At 39.6% G+C, this 17,770-nt stretch overlaps 1 protein-coding gene across 1 annotated transcript in view; it reads right to left on the minus strand.

Annotated features, from left to right (window-relative positions):
* FSD1L (fibronectin type III and SPRY domain containing 1 like) overlaps positions 1 to 14,836 on the minus strand; it is a 37,915-nt gene extending 23,079 nt beyond the window's left edge. The window contains 6 exon segments of the mRNA XM_085214568.1: positions 378 to 499; positions 2,803 to 2,825; positions 6,114 to 6,215; positions 9,808 to 9,939; positions 10,877 to 10,972; positions 14,685 to 14,836. Of these exon segments, the coding sequence (XP_085070694.1) occupies positions 378 to 499; positions 2,803 to 2,825; positions 6,114 to 6,215; positions 9,808 to 9,939; positions 10,877 to 10,972; positions 14,685 to 14,699 (490 nt within the window). The 5' untranslated portion in view covers positions 14,700 to 14,836.
* Positions 14,837 to 17,770: the final 2,934 nt, after the last annotated feature.

A 17,770-nucleotide genomic window follows, 5' to 3' on the forward strand; every position in this document is an offset into this window, starting at 1 on the left:
TACAGGTTATTAGGACTTCAGTGCATCACTAAGCATCAAGCTACCAGGTATAGTCTTCAGAAACTTCAGGTAGTTTCATAAAGTACAGAACAACATACAACTCAAGAGGAAAAAAAAAAAAAGGTGATCTGGAAGATGTATTCCCACTTCAGAAAAAACATAAATATCATTCTCAGAAGTGCCACGTTATGCAGAAATGAACAAAAAACTAGAAAAACTTTTACCATCAAGATACTCTGCTTAACATCCAATTAAAAATTGCTCATCGATGCATGAGGATTTTCTTTTTTTAATATAGTCATTTTTAATATATATATATTTTAATGTAGTCATTTATTGAAGTAGTAACAAATTAAACTCACTGCATACAGTTTTACCTGGCAAAAACTTCACAGTCTGGAGTGCATGCCTTTCCTGGGAGAAGTCCACCATCAAATGAGTCATACTGTCACTGACCTCTGGTTTCAGAGAGATGCGAAATGCTGAAGCCATTGTGACTCTACAGTCAGGAAAGCAGTATTAGCAAAACATGCTTTGCATTAAGACCTATAGTCAGTTTCAGAAATAGCAATCAGATCACTTGTATTTTTCATTTAAAACTGTTAGCCAAAAAATGTTCTGAACTACTACAAAATGTTCTAGTCTCATAACTGTTTAGCACAGATTCCAAAATAGTCTTGATGTCTCAAAGAGACTATAGTGCAAGTTCCTAGCGATTCCATTACTAGACAGAGAGATACTAAAAATGACTAGAGAAAACTTCAAGCCCGTCTTTAATGCCTTAGAATCTGATTTGAAACAAAGAACTTGTATTACCTTACACAAAATGAGGAAGTGCATAAAAATCTAAAACTGTGCAGAATTAGATTGTGTTTTACATATTCAGGAATTTGAAATGTAAAACATTAAACTTAATAAGTCCAAAAAGGACAAGATTCACTAACTACTTAAAGTAGAATGCATTTTCTAAAGCTAAATGTTGCTTGAAAGCCGTTAGTAAATATTAGTGAAAAACCTAAATCTTGTGATTTTGATTCTTATGCGTGGATGAAATGCCAAAGTTGCAGATATGCAGAACTCTGGAACATGCAAGTATTTGATCAGTCTGATAAGACATATCAAAGCACTACTCCATTTCCACTTCTGGAATCTTAGTTTAGACCTTATAATGAATATTCTTAGGACACTTCAGTACTATTTGGACTAGACCAAAATAAAAGAGCAAGTCTATTTTCTGGTTCTTTAATACAGAAGTCATTCAAATTCTGCCGCATGGCCTGATGACATTGATTTGAGATGGCACAAGGATCTGTCCCTGCTGTAAGAAAAGTTTAACAACAAAATAGACATCATTAACAGATAGTCAACTCGAAACACTAACACCCAATCTACACTCACAGGTCTGATACATCTTTAGAACACCTATTGTGTATCACTTCCTATTTGTTCTTTTATGTTCTTCTATTATGTTCTTCACTGGCATATAATAGAGATGATGTGCTAACTACAGTTACATTAAAGAATGATTAAAAAAAAAAACATTGAAATGTTAGGCAGTGAAGAAAGAAGAATAAATATGAAGGTGCGTATTAAAGATACAAACATGAGAAGATTATAGTTTGGGGAAACACAAGACAATTATGACAATGAAATGAGCACAGTAAAACAGATAATATCCCAAGGCACAGTTAACTTCCTGAAATTCAGCATGGGCAGGTAACAGCCAGATTCCTCTACCTGACCTGACTGTTAGACTAGATCTCCTCTTACGAAAGTAAAATGCTCTCATTAGCTTTAACAGAACATTAAGTCAGTTTCAAACATTACTAACTTCTCTTGAGGTACCAATATTATAGAGACAACCTGTCACAATCGGTTCAAAGGCAAGATTACAGAGCATTTCAAGAAAACAGAAAGTATAAGAGAATACCTTCAAAGTATTAACGGTTAAGTATTAATTAACTTTTAAAGAGCTAAGATACCTATCACTGCCACCATCCATCTGATTTGTTAACTACTTCAGTTCTTTACCCTTGGAAAAGTGAAGATTTCTCGATCAATTACTCACTTCACATAAAAATCAAGTCAATTTAGACAAGCAGATTCTCCCTTGAAAATACATAAGATATATCAGATGTGTACTCCTGCTGACCAAAGCAAACCAATTTGGTCAGCAGGAGTACACAGGCAAAACCCTATGAGTGGTCTTACAAATTGTTACACACAACATAGGAGACTTTCTGAAGCAGGATGTCAGACTCTCAGAGTACAATTAACACTTTCAGTTTAAGAAGATGACCTTAGCATTTATTTTGAAACAGAAACATTCCATTTCTAAACAGTAGTTTCAAGACACTGCACAATGAAAACCCAGTAGAAATAGTGAATTTAAAACAGTTCAGTGATATCATCAGAAATACTTGAAGTTAGCTAGCAAAAGTCTGTAAGAGATAATAAATTAATCAAGTCTTGACCACAATTTAAAGGAGCAGAGTCAGCTTGAAATATTATTCAACCTCACCCACCAGCTACTAAAACAATCAGAAGTTTTGCAGTAGAGATATGTTTCCCTATGTTTAAACATCTCTTATTATCACGGGAGGAAAGGTCTGAAACCAGCAAGAAACACTGAAGAAGAAAAAAAGTTCTAGTTATCTTTCATAAGTTGTGATGTCATGAGGAACACTTAAGAAAGCAGAATCCATGAATTTGATTCAAGCTGACTATGTTCCTTAAAAATAAATGCATTTTCAAGGATAAAACTAATTCAAAGAGACAAAAAGTGTAGGCTTTGTACTGTACCTATCTTTGATCTGTCTGGCAGCCTTGAGGCACATCAGGGAGAAGAGAGAGAAGGTAGTTAGCATTTTCATGCAAGTCTCAAAGGCAGTACCATGCAAGAAGACAGAACAATCTCAGTTCTATTGCTCAGGTTTGAGAATCAAAACAAGTTCAACATTTGCATAAAAAAAATTCCATAAAGCATGTTAATAGTGTTAGTTAGAATTGCAACAATGTATATTACCTGGAAACAAATCAGTCTCAAGAACCACAGAAAACCAGCTCCAAATAACCAAACTTCCTGTCTGTAATTTTGTCTCTGCAAATTTCTCTGCATCAGTTAAGTTACTCTCCATCATATTTCAAAAGAGCCCAGTGAATAAGTTGGTAAAATTTAATGACTGTTATTCCCATTTAAATTGCAAAGTGTTTAGTGGTATTCAGCCATACTTGACTTATCTATGTTGTATATTCACACAAAAAATAGGACTAACATGTTTCCTTTGAAAGTTACTGCACTACTCCAACACCACTTCCTAAAAGGCAGTCACTATACGCCAAAATTCCAAAATACAAAACACAGTTTTTCCTCAGTATTTAAGTGATAACAATGAAGAAGGTGCAGAACCAACGTCATATTTCAAAGACAAATCTTAACCAGTGTTTGGAAAGACAAAAATCCCAGTCCCTCACCAAGACGAACTGCAAACTAAAAGCATTATTGTAGAAGTCACTATGGCTTAGTGAGACCTGTTGAATCTTTATTTGGAGTTAACACTACTACTAAAGTAGCATTCATCTTTACTACCATCGTTCCCAAAGACTATACATAAGCTGGCAAGCCAAAGAAATGAGGGACCTACAGTTTTTTTCTAAGTATAAATGAGTGGGGGGGAAGAAAAAAAAAAAAGGTATCCCTCCTATATAAAAATAATCTTATGTTTCCAAAGTGGGAAGTAGAAAGAACAAATAATTCATAATTCAATAGTTCATAAATAATTTAGCTTAAGAGATAGCTTTGTTTTATAACCAACCAAAGTTATCACTGGAACTATTACTGATTTTCCTATGTGACAGCTGTAGACAAGTCACTGTTACTTACAAACCCCTCCTTGTAATCTCTACATCTGGTGGAATATGTGGCATTCAGGATTCAGTGAACACATTTCTCTGCAAGACAGCCCTGTCTTAACTCCTTTGAATTTAGTTTCCAGACCACTGACAAAAAAGGGTTCTCAGCCGATTTCATGTTGGCTGCACAGCAGTGTCAAATCACATCCTATCCAACCACAGCACTCTTGCATGTGTTTGGTATTCATGCTCTGACCTCCAGGTAATCTAATTCATTAAAAGTATATTAAAAAAATCTACACTAAAAAATACAACCTAGTCTTGAGCTAGTTTCTCTTGAATGGATTTATTGCAGGATCCAAAAAAAAACCATACGCCAATTAAAAAAGGTATTCCAGTTAATAGTCCAGTAGATTTAACTAGCTAATAGTCAATTCAGTATTACTATGCCTGAAACACCTGAGACACTTTTAAGTTTAAGCTACTGTAAAAAGCTCTTAAATGTTGGGAGTTCAGTGAATTAGACTCCCGTATCTTAAGCCTCAAACTCCAAATTTAAAGACATTTTCTCCTAAACTTCCAATAACTTGCCTTTGCATATTTGGAAAAAAACCATTACATATTATCTGTAAACAAACAACCTAGAGAGAATACAAAGCTACATTCTACATGCTGATCAAGAGTTAACAATCTTTGTACATCACTACAAGTCAGAAAAGACAACACAAATTGAAGTGCTAGAAAAGACATTTAGTTTAAGAATTGTTACTTTTCAAGGCAAATGAATCAAAACCGACACTCAAAGCAAGACAGCACACATGTTGCCAAGAGGTATAAAAGGCAATGTAAGACAGCTTTCCTGCCCAATCCTTTGGAGTAATTTGCATTTTTGTTCCCATTAAAAGACAAAAAGACAAAGTAATTAGGTCATGGATTTGGTGGGGCTGACCCTGCTACTATTATGAGAATTATTAAAGCAAGTTATATTAGAGAACCCATTGTATTGAGTCAGTGTATACCTGGAACAGTTTAACTCGTTTGTAAACATATCCATATATCCTTCTTCCAGCTAGGCATATTTTACATATATAGCTATCATTTGTATGTGTGCAAGATAAAGCTTGCATTATTTGTATTAGAATCACAGTGCAAGGTCCAGATCTGGCTCTAGCCTTTATAGTACACAAATAAATTAGCAGGTTTCGGGGAATATAGGAATAGTTGTCCTGAATTCAGTTTCAAGAGATCTTTCAGAAAAGCCAAAGGGTTCAGATTATAAATATGAGTTCCATAGCCTTCATGAGGTTCTGCAAAACAAATACAACTGCATTTAAAATACTGGGACACTTTGCAAGTGTCATGCAATAGTGCTGGGCAAATAGCAAGGCATTTGCCATGGTTTTAAAGGCTGACTACTACAAGGTTTCAGTTGAGTTTTACACGGATTTATTTCACCATCGCTTTCTGGGTTGACTTACCTAGCACCAATACAGATTTGCTGAACACTGTTAGCTATCTACAAAAAGACATTCCTCTTCCTTCCTCCTCACACTAGATAAGACAACATCTATTTTAGTAGAGATTGCATGTAGTAGCAGTCACGATGGACCAATTTGGAAAGGCCCCACATCTGTGTGTGTGTGTGTGTGTGTGTGTGTGTGTGTGTGTGTGTGTGTGTGTGTGTGTGTGTAAAGTATTAAAAAAGTTTGAGACCTAAGTATCATTAAGCAATTCTGATACTAGAGCAACATAAAGACAACTGTAACAAGTTAACTGTACTTATACAGGAACTAAGCGGAGGCTCTGCGACTTCTTTTTGCCCAATCATCAACATCACACATCTGCAATAGAGCAACAAATGTCCCAAAGTTGAGTCCACCATGGTCCATGTTAAAAGCTCTACTACAGATGTTCAGGTTTACCCTGTACTTTTGATGTAGCTACTAAAGCTCCAAGATGTGAAGATGTGCAGTTGTATTGCAAGCCCCTACTACTAATTAAACTGGGAAAAGTTACTGGACTTTATTCATATAGTTCTGTGAGCACTCTCAGATGATCACATTTGAGCTTGACCACAAGCTAAACTTCTTTGAACACCACATCTTAATAGGCCATCTTGACAAAAGCAAGTTAAATTCAACACTCCAGGCTAAACACCACAGTTAGTACTCTGCTGAGTCCATTACCATAACACAGAAGCTACCAGAAATTAATCCAAACACCAGCACCTGCCTAACACACATCCATTTAACATTTTCTACCTCTGAGAATTTCACAGGGTCCTTTATGTCCAGCGACTGTGCAGCAAGTTCCAGCAGCTCTTCAGAACTCTCCAGGGCATTACTACACTGGCTAAGCTGATTCTGAAGAAAAAAGAATATTTTTATGCATTCATATTTAAAAAGGTTATTTGCTATATACTAATGTTACAGCTACATGGCTTTGCTATGTCTCTTTAATTACTTACAAGGTTACCTTAGCTAGTCAATTGATATATAGTGAGTTTTAACTAGAACTTTACTGTGCTTGACAAATGCACAGTAGTATAGAGCACATTCCAAACCCAAAAGGGAAATAAAGCTGAACTGGTATACAAAAGGCAGATTTGATTTTTAAGGCGTGTTTCTCACAATGTTAGGTTTACAGAAGCTATGAAATGCTGAAGTCCACATACGCTCTTATTTCTACCTGCAAAATTGTCCTTCATCAATGAACTTGTAGCTGTAACATACAAAAAAGGCATTTTATTCCTATCCAGCTCTACAATTGGCATAGGTATCTTAAAAAGAAGTACTACAGTATAATGAATGATGGCAAGGAAAGAGGAAGAGAGAAAGAAGATCAATAAGAAACTTTTTTGAGGATCAATTGACAATTACCCATGAATAAACTACCATTTCCAGTAAATAAATTAGTCCAAACTACCATTCCCAGTAAATAAGGTAGTCCATAAGGACATAACTAACTATGGATACACCCTCTAAGCAGATTAATTACGAACACTCCACAATACTGTAAACAAACTGCGGGTCAAACAAGATGCACATTTTACACCTAGCTTTTCTACAGCCATGCAACATGTCTTTCTATCCATGTAACAATACACTGTAATAACTCAAAGCAATTTAATAGCAAGTAGCATTTTCATAGAACAGCTTGGGATGGAAGGAACATTAAAACCTACCCAGTCCCAATTCCTGCTGTGGGTAGGGTTGTCACCCACTGAACCAGACTGTCCAAGGCTGCACCCAAACTGGTCTTAAACACATCTAGGAACACATCCACGGCTTTTCTGGTCAGCACATTCCAGTGCTTTACCACTCTGAGTACAGAATTTCCCCCTGATAACTAAACCAAACTTGCCCTCTTTTAGTTTAAAACTATTCCCCTTGTCCTATCAATAACAGACTTCATATAAAGTCAGTCTCCCTTGTGAGTGCCCCTCAAGTACTAGAAAGCATTCTCTTCTCCAGGGTGAACAAGCCCAGCTCCCTCAGCCTGTCTTTGTAGGAGAGGTGCTCCAGCCCTTTGAGCATTTTTGTCACCCTTCTCTGGACCCACACCAACAGCTTCACATCTTTTTTGTGCAGGGGGCTCCAGGCCTGGACATGGTACTGCAGATAGGACTTCACAAAAGCAGAGCTGAGGGTGACAATTACCTCTCACTCTGCTAGCTGTCTATCTTTTGATGCAGCCCAGAGTAAAATTAGCCATCCAGACTGCAAGCACACACTGCTGGCTAATGTCCAGCCTTCCATCCACCAGCATGTGCAGATCCTTTTCCACAGGGCTGATCTCAAGGAGTTCTTCTTCCACTCTGTATATATCTGGGATTGTCCTGACCCAACTGCAACACTTTGCACTTGGCCTTGTTGAACCTCACTAGATTCATGGATCCACTTTTCAGTGTCCCTTTGGATGGCATCCCTTCCTTCTGTCCTATCAATTGCACCACTTGGCTTGTTGTCATCTGCAAATGTGCTGAAGGTGCACTCAATCCCTGTCTCTGTCCTTAATGTTGATGATGTTGAAGAGCACTGCTCCCAGGACAGACTTCTGGAGGACACCACTCATCACTGGCCTCAACCTGGACAAAGAGCCACTGATCATAAGCCTCTGGCTGTAACCATCCAACACTTTAGTGTTAATAAAAAACACTGCCCTAAAAAAAAAAAAAATTACCTTTATAGCAAGGAATAAGAGTAATTTCTAGATTTTCAGCACTAACATCCAAGAAAATTTGTGAAACTAGCTTAAAAATGAAATTGCCAGTCTTTTAAACTACTGTGCAAGACCAATATAAATGTTTCAGGACAAATTAAGAAAGTCCCTTAAGTTCCCTTAAACATGAAATTTAGACCACACTGAAAGCTTTTGATTTCCTCATACAAAGTTTAATCCCAGTCAATGGTAATGGTTTAGATTGATGCATTCAACACAACAGTTTTTGTCAGTTTGGTTTAGTAGGTTCACTGTTAGGAAAATGCATTCTTGCTGTGCACCTTAGAGGAATTTTGATCTGTCATCAAGTAAAGAGAACATCCCTTAGATCAAAAGGTTAGGTAATAGCCAAAGCTGAAAGATAAATAAGTGATTTAACAACTGTGTCAGTTATCTGCAACACTGTATTTGTTTTCATCCTCATCCAGTGCAAATAGTAGCTCCCCTGTCCAACACATACCAGGCAGTAACAAGCTTTTAGAATGTGTTTAAATCATACCATTCAATCAAATTAGATTAACCTTCAGAAAATTAACAGAAAATTTCTCAGTAAAGTCAGACAGCTAGCTGACTAACTACCATCTGACTACCAAAATAGCTTTCCCCTCCAGAAGTGTTACAAGATGAACCTCAGCTTTCACTAACTATATATATGGTAGAATAATCTCTGTAAGCTGCAGCTGAATTCCTCCTAGAAGTTATTCACTGAGAAGTACTAAATACTTAAATTTTGAGTATACTTAGAGGTGCGTGACCACCATCTGTTGAGGATGTTCAGAAGGTCTTAAAGCAGACATGAAGAGAAAAATAAAACTGGACATGGGAAAGTAAAACTTAAAGATGTATACTCAAAAATTCAGAAATGCTTTATCCTCCTACTTAAAGACTGGTGTAAAGCAGAATAGTAAGGAGGCCCGTGGAATTTGCATTAAACAGTGCCTTGAACTTCTTTAAAGTTATTAGTTAAGAAAAGGCTCTTTTTTTTTTTTTTTTTCCTTAATTGCATGTATAAGGAAATAAGGAAAAATATTTAAGAGGCAAAAGAATGATACAGGTTAGATCATGTAACAAAAAAACGATAAAAAAACAGCTTCTGTTTACAGAATTAATTATCCTACATATCTCCATGTAGCTACACTTTCTGACAGCTAGTGCTACCTGGCTACACTCTACTGTAAATATATGGATTTTATACCTATTTCAAGAAGCTGCACTTTCACTTCTGTATCTCTGAAGTCCATTGCAAAGATTCTCCTGCATTAAATCATACAATCATAAAACCATGAAATGTACTTAAGTTAAATTGGTGCCCACCACTAAGCATGTTCCTATGCAACTCTCATACATTTTTCCATACAAACAGGAAAAAAAAAGTCAAAAAAATCACTTCAGGCATTAAACAGGTTCATATTCCAAATGGAGAAACAAAGCAATCTCAGTCCAGAAGCCCGTTCATTAGTTTGAAAATAGAAAGCGTGTCCTGCTCCTCTGGAGCCTTTCTCCACCTGTAAGTTACACATTATACCACTTCCTTGATATACAGTAACACGCAGAACATAGACTAGAGACCAGAAGAGATCAGAGAAACACCCACAAAGACATTTACCTTGTAGTTACTCTATTTCTTGCAACACTGTCAAGAATCTCATTTTCAAGTAAGGCTTTAAATATCAGTTTAAAATTTTTTTTTCCATGTACCCAGTTGCAAAGAATCTCAGTATGTTTTATGCTTACCTGAAGAGCTTGAATTTTACGGGCCTGTTCCTGCTGAATAGTGCTAGCCATACTCCCCTTCATCTCATCCAATACAGAATACAGAGCATCAAATTCATCATCCAATTCACTGATCACATTAGAAGAGTTTATCTGAGAAGAGAATTGAAAACAGCTGCAATCTATATAGTGGAAGCAATGCAGACTTCCTTGTCTTTTAGACTGAAAATCATGTGGTTTGCCTAAATACACTTTGCCATGACTACAATATACCTTGTTATCATTCCTCACTTTATCACTAACTATTAAATGGAGGGCCCCCTTTTAGACAGGCATAACATCAGCACACTGAAGACTACAATTTACGAAAACTCTCATACTCAAACTCACACAGAACCAACATTTGGAAACTGTATTCTGTGCCTAAAAGCATAGAATTCAACTCCCTCTCACCATTATATATTAGCTCCCAGACCTTTGTAAACAGGATATTAGACAGTTCCACTTGAAGAATTTTCAATTGAAACTAAACTGCACTCAGAAAGCCATCTTAAAGATTTGCTGGAAAACTTCATTTTCTGTAATTGATTTGGCTCAGTTTTAGCAAGAAACAACTACTTATTGACAGATAAAAGAAACCTTAACCTCAGCTAAGAGGTAAATGCTTTAAACATTAGATTTAACAGTTGATTTTAACCCAACAATTCGCAAATACTAACTATGGAAAGAGCAAAGAATTCTCAAGTGTTTAGATGGTCTCATTTTTCAGTCAGCCAACAGAAGTCTGAAATAACAGACGACTTGCAACTAACATGAATCCGAGGTCACGCATCAAAATCAGACACTCTCTTCCAAACAAATCAAAACCCCTGACTGCTTTCTGCAAGAAAAGCAAAACCACTTCACCTTCCAAGCTGAGGCAGAACTTTGGAAATAAAATGTTTTCCTACTTGGTTCCAACACAAAGTCATATTTTACATTTGATTTTCATTGCCCACACCTTACGCACTACACAGCCAGTCTAAGGCTGACAAAGCCTGATAAAAAGCCACTCCCGCCACATACAGGCTACGAATCTTAACAAACATACCTGAACATTTTGTATTGTTTGGTTCAGCATGTCAATGAAGTTGTGAATTTCATCATTTTTGTTTGCAAGAGTAGAGATGATCCTTTGCAGAGTCTCCTGGAATTACAAAGACAGGTAAGGAATGATTACAAGGTCCTTTTGCAGCTTAACACTTTAACATGTGAAAATTCACCGTGCACGTTCTAATTGCAAGTTCAACTTTTCTGATACAAGATCACAAGATACGTTTTGTAATGAAAAAAAGATTAATGACCTAAGAAGCATTTTATTAAATTAAATAACTTTAATTATACTGACAATCCTAAATCATCTGAACAGCCAGGCTACTCACTGCACTGCCCTATGTAACTTCTCTAAAAGACTTTGCAAAGCAAATGAGAGAGAAGCAATAAAGAAAATAAAGCAGTTGAAAAGAAATCCAGGAGAAAAAAATAACATTATCTGCTGTTAAAAAAAAAAAAAGAATAAATAACTAAAGTAACAGCTTATCCTACATGATCAGAAGAGTAAAGCTAGTAGCTATTTGTAAGCTTATTCTGCAGGTTGTGAAATACTTTGGTAAATACTTTGTGTACTCTAATTAAGAGCAACCTCAAAGACAAAAGCTCAGTGATAACTGGGATGGTTCTCTGTGATATACTGCTGTCAGCCATTAAAAAGCAGAAGATTAAATTTGCAAAATATTTATGTATGAAAAATTGCTGAGCACGTGTTTTTTAAATTAAAACAGACTACAAGTTTAATTTTAAAAGTCACCCTCATACCTGAAGTCTAATAAAATACATCAAGTATTGGTACTTAAAACTCAGTCGTATTGTAAAGTTCAAATTCTGAACAAATCAGAATAAAAAAAAATCAGTTCTCAAAACAAATCTGAATCTACAACACTATGTTTACGCTGCTTGTTAATAAAGTGAAAGCTGTCTTAATTGTAATTAGGATTTATTACTCAGCTAGACTCAGTTTTGAGTTGCTATGCTTAACATTGTTACTTGACAACACAGGAAATCAAGGCAGATGGAGGAGCCTGTAAGCCAGTTTTTGAGGTGTGCTACCTAAAAGATATCACAGAGGTCGTTATCTCATTTTCCACCTCCCTCCCCACAAGCAATTTCTTAGCTCTTTACTAAAGATTTCATGTCTGCTAAAAAGCAAAAGTTTTACCCTTTGACAGCATCTACTTCTACAGTGAAACCTGATGTCACCTTGCCTTTAAGAAACCTTTTAAATGTTCCCAAGCCCATTTTTTTCCCGATCCCCTTCCTCACAAGTTTAATTTAAAGAATCCTCTATGATGCATTTACTGGCACTGTGGCCCACTGCCTGTCTGCACACTGTCACGCTTTATCAGAGGAAAGTAAAAATTCTGCTGCTTTACACAACACTACCACAATGCATGCTGTAAAAGACATAATGCAACTGCAAGCAATGCCTGGAATTCAGACTGTCAGGTGCAAAAACAAAGCCAGGTTGGTTTCTTGCAGAAACGGTGAGTGCAGCAAGTCTTCATCACTTCATTACAGAATCTGCTCATTACTGGGTTAAAGTCTAACATATTTAAAAGACACCTTTGTGTGCAGACTGCCCGATAAAAGCAATCATCCAACCAGCTGCTTCTACATTCATTACCAACCAGAAGCAATTGTTTTTGCATGTCAGCCCACAGTTAAGCCTTAGATCCTATAAACATAACTGTCAATTTGGATGAACAAGAAAACTCCCAATCCTCTTTCAGCTGGGATTTTAGGGCTTACTCAGTCCTACCATGCAGAAAAAAATTAGTCTTCTTGTACATAGTTCTGAACAATGCTTTTGGCCTTTATAGATGCGTGTGACTAAAGGAAAAGATCTACACTTGGAGAAAGCCTGGTAATCCTTTAAACAATTGATCTAACGTACAGCAGCAAAACTAAGCAAACTAGCAAACAAGGTTTTCCGCACCTGAAGTTACAGCAACCAATCAATCAGTACAGAACTCTTTAAATAAACCACAAATTTCTCCAAACAAATTCCACCCATTATGATGAAACTTGAAGAATAACGCGCCTTCTGCAAACACAAATGTAAGAGGCCTAAAAATACATTACAGTGTACTTTTCTTAACCACCTGAGGCAGGTTAACCTTGGCCAGAGGCCAGGTGCTCACCAAGACACTCATCCACTCCCTTTCCTTAGGGGGGCACAGTGACAAAAAGAGGTGAAGAAGCATGTGGGTTAAAAAAAGGACAAAGAGATCATTTACCAGTTGCCACCATGAGCAAAACAGACTCAGCTTGAGAAAGTATAATTTAACTTATTGCCAATCTGGATAACAGATTAAGAGAGGAAAACATTCCTTCACACAGGCTGCTCCACCATGGGCTCTCCCACAGGCTGCAGGGAACTCCTGTCTCCTGCACATGGAACACATCCTGACCTCCTTTTGCACTGACCTTGGTGGCTGCAGGGCTGCTTTTCTCCCTTCTTCCACAAGAGAACCTGCACAGTGATTTTTTTTTTTTTCTTTAAACTTTTCTTATGTTATGTTACCACAGAAGCACTATCAGCAGTGGGCACATTTTGGAGCCAGCTGGAGTTCCCCTGTTTGACACAAGGACAACCCAGGTCTCTTCTCAAAGGCCACCCCTGCAGCCTCTCTGCTACCAGAACTTTACCATATTGATCCAATACACCACCAATGCACAAGTCACCAGAACACAGTCAGATTTTAGTCACTGCCAGTGTACTTTTTTTTAACATGTATTAGATCTTGTGCTATGTGCTCATGTACGAAGAATGAAAACATAAAAGGGCATAAAAGAGGAGAGGAAGCTGTGCAACATGTAGCATCTTGTAGTTTTGCTGGCAGTACAAGAGTAAAACAACATATCCTGCTCTGAATAACCAGTAACTGACATTGCATGACACCTGTTGAAGCAGATGCAAATCTGGCTGAAGCTGAAAAGTAAACTTCAATAAAGTTACATCAGTTCTGTTTAAATAGCAAGTTGTCAGCTTGCTCAAGATCACACTGAAGTTTTGTGACATGGCTGCATGCAAAACGGAGCTTCTGAAGCAGCCTAAATTCAGTCTCATAACGACCACGCTTCAAACAGGACACACTTCCATTGCCTCCATTAGCCTAACCCATAGCACTTCTTTCACACACTGAAGTTCACAGAGTTGCCAGAGTTTGATTCGTCTGCAACAAATTAGCAGACAAAGTGCTGTGAAATCCGAGATGAGCTGCAACTGCACTACTGTACCCAGAGCTCTGAAATCCAAAGAGGGCTGAAGGTACCAGGCACACCAACTCCGCAGCATCCAGAACAGCTGGATCCTCCCAGCAATCCCAGACTCAAACAGAGGCACTGCTTAGCAATCTCACCTTCAGAAACACCGGTGAGTATGAAGCATCAGCACAAAATGCTTACAGATAAGAAAGATAACAAAGATCCCTAATCCCAATGATGTAGGCCACGGGCAACGCAACGCTGCTCACGAGGCAGCTTCCAGGCAGGGGAAAGCAGAGCAGCCCGAAGGCCCGCAAGCCGAAGGGCTGAGTCAGAACTTTCTGCAGAGCTCCGTATTTAGACACCCAGCTCCGGGCCAGGCACATCGCCCTGCTCCCCACTGACTCCGCCCGGCCGGCAACGCAAGGCACGGCCCCAGCCCCGGACAGCGGCACCACCGGGCGGCACCGGCTCCCAACGCCCGCCTCCCCATCGCCTCGCACAGGCCGCCCGGGCACCCCGAGCCCTCCGCCAGCCCCAGAGCCAGCCGGAGCCCCTCGGAACCTGGGGACGGCTGGTCAGGCAGCATCACTCACTTTTTGCTCCTCCATGGCAGGCGATCGCGGCAGCGCCGCGCCGCGCCCCGCGGCCGGCACAAGTAGCGCGGCCCGAACCGCCCACGGGCCGCCGCCCGCTCCCGCCCTCGCGTCACAACGAATGCGCGCAGGCAAACGCTTACGCACGCGCGTTTTTCCCCGCTCCCTCCCACTACCCGCACGCCAACTGCACGTGTGCCTCGCCAACCCGAGCATGCGCAGTTGGAGCCGGCGGCCGCGGAGCCGGGCCCTATTGCACCCTTGTCGCAGGTTCGAATCCCGGCCACGTAGGGAGGGCGCTGAGCAGGGATGAATGGTGGTGAGATTTCCCCCCTCGGACTACTGCGAAGAGTGAGGTCTGTCCACCTCGGGGAGGTCAGAGCCGCCAGCGGCAGCCCCCTCAGCACCGAGGGGTTTGGGTTCTGCTTGCCTTTGTGCCCCAGCATTATTTATGCGGCTGGACGTTCTGGCAGGCAGCCTTGCTTCATCTCAGTGACTGCTAATCCAATTTAAAAAGAAAAATCGTTCCAGCGCAGTGCTCGCAGGGGAATCGTAATTTCATAATGGTGATGTTTCACAGAGCTGCTGCCTCAGAACAGCTGCTGAGTTGGAGAGAAGCTTTGCTGCATCAGGGCTATGGAAATCCCTCACTGCTGGGAATGTTTGCTGCCTAACAGTGCAGGAATCATTTTGTTCAGGTTTCCACAAGCCCTCTGTAGTCGTGTCTGTGGTTCCTCCATCTGGCCCAAAAGGCCCACAGGGCAGCAGCCCTTGGGCAGCCACGAAGGCTGGCATTCCATGATGCTTTTCACTTTGCATGAGCCTGGGCCAGGCTTCAACGAGGGAAACACCAGCAAAGTGAGGCGGTGTGATGCACCAAGAGTGCAACTCCAGCCCCTTGGAATCATCCACAGACCTCCTGCAGCCACCTCACCTCATGCAGGCTGAGCCTTGGCTGACATTTTAGGGTTTATTGCACACTCCAGCTATATGATATCTCCTTTGTTCCACATAATACCCCCAAACTAGCATTTTCCAGGTTGGTATGTTCTTGTGGACCAGAGTTAGCTATTTTCCAGTTCTGAACTGTTTGCATGCATTTCTATGTTAACACTTCCCCTGCTGTTTTGAAGCATTGTCATCTTTGCTAACAGCTCACAGGCCTAAAGAATCCAGAGAGAAATTCAAGGAAATAGCCCTCAGTTTGCAGTATGCATTTTCACTTTATGTGCTCATTATAAAACTCACAAATAGAATCTACATGTAAAGGAAGAGGTAGAAAAATCTTGTCAGTCACTGAAGACTTGTGATGAGAAGCAAGCAGTTATACACCCGCACTTACTGGTAGAAAAAAAGACCTCCCCACTTGCTACCCATTTCAGGGCAGCCAGCTCTGTCTTGCACACCTGCTGATTTTGCTAGCCCTGAACAGAAAAAGAAATCAAACAATAGGCTTTGGTTTGAGGACACCCCAGAAATCTCTTGAATGTTTCAGACCACCACTAGGAAGTCAGCAGCCTGCAGCTGCTAGGCTATGTGGCTGATGATGGTGAATGAGTAACCAGAACTGAATGATGACTGAAACTGCTCAAATACAAGCCACCTGGTCATTCATTCACACATACATACATTCATACATACATACATACATACATACATACATACATACATACCTTTCCATACCAAATTAGTAACAAGCAGTTTTGAAGTCCAGAGATATTTCATCTTCTAGGTGATGGCATGCTTTCAGGATAGGAGTATTTCTTTAAAACTGCACATTCTTTCTGCAGATTAAAAACAAACAAATTTGGAGTGTCTCCAAATAACATTCTGGTCCACGTTTACTTTATCAGCCATCTTACAAGACTGAGAAGGAACATATAATCTGTGCTGAGCCACCAATGTTAGGAACACGTGCGGGATTTTAGTCCAAGTCCTTTGCAGAAACCATGTTAGATAGGGTGTCTTATGGACAGATGGCTACAAATCTAAAGTATGAGCAGAAGCTCTCTAAGAGAATGGAAGAGAGACTAGAGAACGTCTTGTAAGTTAAGGCTCTTAAGGCCAATAACATACACGATGGGAAGAAGAATCAAAGGAAGCAAATGTTGGCAAGAAAGTTGTAGTAGGAAGAAGCACTTCAGCTCTCTGAAACAAAGAATGGACTTGCTTAGCTAATCACAGAATAATAGCAGCAGAGCTTGGATTTAATCCGCCTGTACATGGAGTGAAAATTAGAAACATCTCTTTAACAATTCTGCAATAACACTGCTTTACAACAGAGATAATAAAATGAAGGAAGGACTTTGCCCCAGGGCAACTTCCTTCTGGCACTAAACACGCTGTTTTGCTGCAGTTTAATATCTGAAGCATAGAGCAAGATTTAACCCTAATAACCTGGTTGCATGCTGAAATCTTACTATCTTCAGCTCATGACAGTTTCAACACTGAGATTCTTTTCCTTTCGCTCCAAGCCCACAGTTGTGCTGTTTTTTATGTATATGTATATACATAAGTATGTATATACATAAATAGTTGGACTGCAGTGCTTCAAGTTATTCGCTGTGCCAGATATGTTTGTGCATGTGAGGAGGAGACAACAGGTTGTATTTCCGAATGGAAAGAGGTTAGAGATTAACACTATATCTCTAGTTGAGAAAGCAAGCTAGCAAAACAGCGAGGTAGGAAGTCAGCCTATTTGTTTGTCAGTATTTGTTTTGTGTTGGACATGAGAAGGGCTGTGGTAACTGCTATAGCATCTTGGTTTCAGCTGGGACAGAGTTGATTTTCTTCATAGAGTCAGATATGCTGCTATATTTTGGCTGTAGGAGTAAAACAGTGTTAATAGCACACCAGTGTTTGTACTCCTTGCTGAGCAGTGCTGCACTGAGACAAGGATGTTTCAGTATTTCAGCATCTTATACTGTTCTGCCAGTGGGGGGGTTGGGGGTTCACAGGGAGCTGTGAGGGAACAGAACCAGGACAGATGATCCAAATGGCCACAGGGATATTCCATACCATATGGTGTCATGGGAAAAAAGGTATAGAACTGAGGGGAGCTGGGCGGGGTGCAGCTGGGCAGCACT

Source organism: Meleagris gallopavo, chromosome Z, assembly GCF_905368555.1.
Source record: "Meleagris gallopavo chromosome Z, MGAL_WU_HG_1.1, whole genome shotgun sequence".
Classification (NCBI taxonomy): domain Eukaryota; kingdom Metazoa; phylum Chordata; class Aves; order Galliformes; family Phasianidae; genus Meleagris; species Meleagris gallopavo.